The 4393-nt window shown below is 33.2% G+C and overlaps 1 protein-coding gene across 2 annotated transcripts in view; it reads left to right on the top strand.

The window, feature by feature from the left end:
- Positions 1-1779: 1779 nt before the first annotated feature.
- Positions 1780-4393, top strand: part of LOC113226742 (putative inorganic phosphate cotransporter) — a 12552-nt gene continuing 9938 nt past the window's right edge. For both annotated transcript variants that reach the window (XM_026459469.1, XM_026459470.1), the window contains exons 1-4: positions 1780-1787; positions 2644-3065; positions 3488-3667; positions 3976-4114. In XM_026459469.1, the coding sequence (XP_026315254.1) occupies positions 2685-3065; positions 3488-3667; positions 3976-4114 (700 nt within the window). In that variant the 5' untranslated portion in view covers positions 1780-1787; positions 2644-2684. The remainder of the gene's footprint in view (positions 1788-2643; positions 3066-3487; positions 3668-3975; positions 4115-4393) is intronic.

Below are 4393 nucleotides of genomic sequence, written 5' to 3'. Positions count from 1 at the left end.
ATAGAAAGCTATAATAGATAAAAATGTTCAGTGTGTGTACAATCTTCTTGAGTAATATTTTAATAATATTTTGTTATAATATTTGTGATTAGATTATAATACGGAAATGCCATTAACGTATTTCTTTTGTAATAACAAAAAATATAACAAATATGTGCGTGGTGGTAGCCCAATGGAACCATAGTTGGCTCTCAATTGAGGAGGCAACGTATCGAATTCCTGTGGTGGAACGTACGTGTGTGAATGTTTAATCGCAATACCTCTCGCTAACGATGAAGGAAAACATCGATAGTGATAAATTCTGCACGTCCAATAATACTCTCAACTCTTGCAAATCCTGTGAAGATTCCAACCAGCTTTAGGGCAACATAGCGAATGTTGTACGTAAAGTTTTCTTTAGGAGAGACCCGTGCCCAGCCGTGTGTGGTATTGTGGTTGATGGTGATAAATCTGTTCAATATCAACAATCATAATTTTATCTTAAAAATGTCATCACCATAAATAATTCGAGTTAATTACGTGCTCATTAACTACGTTTTCCGCCAATAAATGCTCGGTATTAATTACCTGATGCGTAAGTTAAATATCATAAAGATAATTTTTACCACAATTTCATTATTCAAACACGCGTCTGCGCCATTGACACTGAGATAACTGCGTTTGCGCAGCATACAATTCAAAGACTAAAGAGCAATTGTGCAGATGTGACATGTATGTATGTATGTATAAGATGATGTGATAAAAACTATTTACGACCTTTTTTATAAATTATGTTTATGTTTACTGTTGTTATTTTGGGCAACGTTACAAACTATGAAGAGATAGAAAACATGTACCATTCTTAACCGCTCACGCGATGCGCTCCTCCTACCGCAAAATGGCGGCTATTTGGTTTCGCAAGTTAGAAAAACATTCAGTTTAAATACAATGTTGTTATAAATAAAAATTATTATTCTGCATTGCTAATTAAATACCCTCCGTACTACCAACAAAAACATCTCAAATAAAATGCAGTAATACACCGCAAATCCTGCACTTAAAAAGCACTAATGAAATTTTTGGTGTACTTGGATAAATATGATAATATTCCGTTTGAATGGTTCTAATGTTTACCATGACATTACTCCTTAAAGTATAGTTTATAAACATTTATATTCAGGATAAACTTAAAAAACACTACTTACGGTATATTTTCAATAAATAAACATCGAAATCACCATCCGAAACAATAACACACACGATTGTCGTGACGTAATTTGGAAGTTGTTTATTTTTTTAAATGACAGACCCAGGCATTAAAAACATTATAGTTTGCTAGAGTAGTTACCGAAATAGCAATTAATATTAGTTCTTTTACCTGTTATAACTTCGATATCCGATAAATCGGTATAAAATCATCACCGGCACCTCTAGGTGTGGTATGCGTCTACGGCTGCATGTATCGCGTGAGCGGTTAGTAAAGGAAAATAAAATTTGATTGTTAAAACAAAACTTGCATCACCTTTCAAGTGTACATGACACACAGTACTGTAGTATGTAGGCAATTTAAACCATGATTCAATAAATGGACGTTTCTACGGATAGTCATCACAGTCTTGGTCTAATTAAGAAATCGTTCATCAACGTAAGTTTTATATGGCTTACACTTCACATACTTACGTTGATCTATATTGAAGTCACTAATTATTCAATTATAAGTATTCATTATTTATAGTGTAAAATGACTGTGTTTGATAAAATTGACGAAAAGGACTACCAGAAAGTTGCGACTCATGATCCCGGCTACGGTATGTGGTTTATTATAGTAATAAAGGTATTCTTTTATATATACTTTTACATTTTTAAACCCCATTGGCCTTAAGGTCATTGTGGAAAATATACTCACTTTCATCGTTAAAAGTAAAATAACTTAATATTACACTTCTTGAATTTTTAAAAATGATTGAGATATTTAAAGTGTTTTTAAGAACGCATATACATATAAACTCTTATCCGCTCACGCGATACATGCAGCCGTAGACGCATACCACACCTAGAGGTGCCGGTGATGATTTTATACCGATTTATCGGATATCGAAGTTATAACAGGTAAAAGAACTAATATTAATTGCTATTTCGGTAAGTACTCTAGAAAACAATAAAGTTTTTAATGCCTGGGTCTGTCATTTAAAAAAAATAAACGACTTCAAAAATACGTCACGACAATCGTGTGTGTTATTGTTTGGGCTGGTGATTTCGGTGTTTATTTATTGAAAACATACCGTAAGTAGCGTTTTTAAGTTTACCCTGAATATAAATGTTTATAAAGTATACTTTAAGGAGTAATTTCATGGTAAAAGTTAGAACCACTCAAACGGAATATTATCATATTTATCCAAGTACACCAAAAATTTCATTAGTGCTTTTTAAGTGCAGGATTTGCGGTGTATTACTGCCTTATATTTGAGATGTTTTTGTTGGTAGTACGGAGGGCATTTATTTAGCAATGCAGAATAATAATTTTTATTTATAAAAACTTGTATTTAAACTGAATGTTTTTCTAATTTGTGAAACCAAATAGCTGCCATTTTGCGGTAGGAGGAGGGCTACGCGTGAGCGGTTATGCAAAAAAATAAATGTATACAGTTTTATGTTCTTTTATAGCAAACGATGTCCCACCAAAATACGGATATGGAGTTCGTCATATGCAAGCTTTGATAATTTTCGGTTGCCTTACTTGCAACTTGATCGCTCGAGCGCATCTCAGTGTCACCATTGTCGCTATGACCGATATTCCCAAACACGATATTGTCACTGTTCTTAATAACAGTGGCATAGACTTAAATAACATGGTTTATGCAAAAACTAATGACAGTATCTTTCAAAATGTTGGACTTGATATTGCTAATAGAACCAAAGATGGCCGTGAAGAAATTAATTTGGAAATCAAAGTTAATGGAACGGAAGTTCTTAGTAGTAAATTGAACGCATATAGAAATAAAAGTATATCAGATAATACGTACGAATTAGAAAAAGAATTTGCAAATAATCCTCAGTCAAGGGACAGTGTTTGGAATGTTTATAGAGTAAGAATTTTGTTTAATATTTTATTTATGTAAAGCAATAATTCTAGAGCAATAAATGTATGTATATATATATATATATATATATATATATATATATAGAGGTAGTATACGAAATATTTCACAATATCGTATATTGTTTTTGGAGTAGGTCTCTTTAACTATTCTCTTGTATTACAGCATAATGTACTGTAATTTTAATTGTAATTTAAATTTGCAATTTATGTAATTTAATGTAGTAGTCATTACTACTAAAAAAAACATATTATGATGTTAAGAATAATATTGTACTCAATTTACAAAACATTCATAAGTTTATTAGTGTAATTCATCGTCGACATCACTAAACTTTACCGAATCATTCTTAAAGCTGATTTTTGTCAGGCAACTTAATAGTAAATCAATGAAAACATTGTTATTTTCAGACTTATTACTGGTCAAAGGCAACCCAAGAGATGGTTCTTGGATCATTCTTCCTCGGCTATTTAATAATGATGACACCAATGGGCCTGGTGGTCCAGCGTTGGGGCGGCAAGATGCCTTTGCAAATCGGTCTTACTGTTAGCGGGATTGTCACTTTCATCTCTCCTTGGTTAGCTGCTTGGGTGAGTGGCTTATTGTGCTTCTTTAATACTTATAAAAAGAAGTTAGCCACTGACACTAGTCCATTCCCTTAATAAGACAACCGTGCAATTTAGAACGTAAATTACTTTCAAAATGTTACAAAACATTGATGTTTGATACGAGGAGATAATACGCAATGACTAGGCGTAGTTGTTTTTGTTTCTGCATGGTAAGAGGGAATGGACCAGGAACCAGATGGTATGACCTTATTAAGACTTTCGCCTAGAAATAATGGGAATTGGACATACATCGTTGAAGCAGTACGTTTAGATGAAAGTTTATTTTCCAGGGTGATTGGAAGGCAGTGTGTGCAGCACGTATAGCGCTGGGCCTGGCGCAGACAGGCACCTATCCGGGCATTCACAGTCTGCTTGCTAAGTGGGTTCCCTTAAGTGAACGAGGAAGACTTAGCACTTATGTTTACAGCGGTAATATTTTATAGTCCAATTTACCGATAAATAACCTAAACGGTTTTTTTATGATATTCGTGTTGTGTGAACAGTCAGTTTCATTTCATATCCCATTGATTTTCATTTCCACTCTAGTACCGTTGGAGTAGTATATAAGTGAAACAAAAATAGTTTGCTTATCAAATTTCGCACTGTATTAGTGTTGACAAAGTACACTTTAAATATTATTAAACATTATCATATAATTTAAAAGAAAGTTACTGTACGAGCTGCTTGTCTCGTACAGTAATATGTCAG

The sequence above is a fragment of the Hyposmocoma kahamanoa genome, unplaced genomic scaffold (assembly GCF_003589595.1).
Source record: "Hyposmocoma kahamanoa isolate Upper Pololo Valley unplaced genomic scaffold, ASM358959v1 200, whole genome shotgun sequence".
NCBI classification, from domain to species: Eukaryota; Metazoa; Arthropoda; class Insecta; order Lepidoptera; family Cosmopterigidae; genus Hyposmocoma; species Hyposmocoma kahamanoa.
The sequence above is the reverse complement of the archived record's forward strand: the minus strand, read 5'-3'. Positions and strand labels throughout refer to the sequence as shown.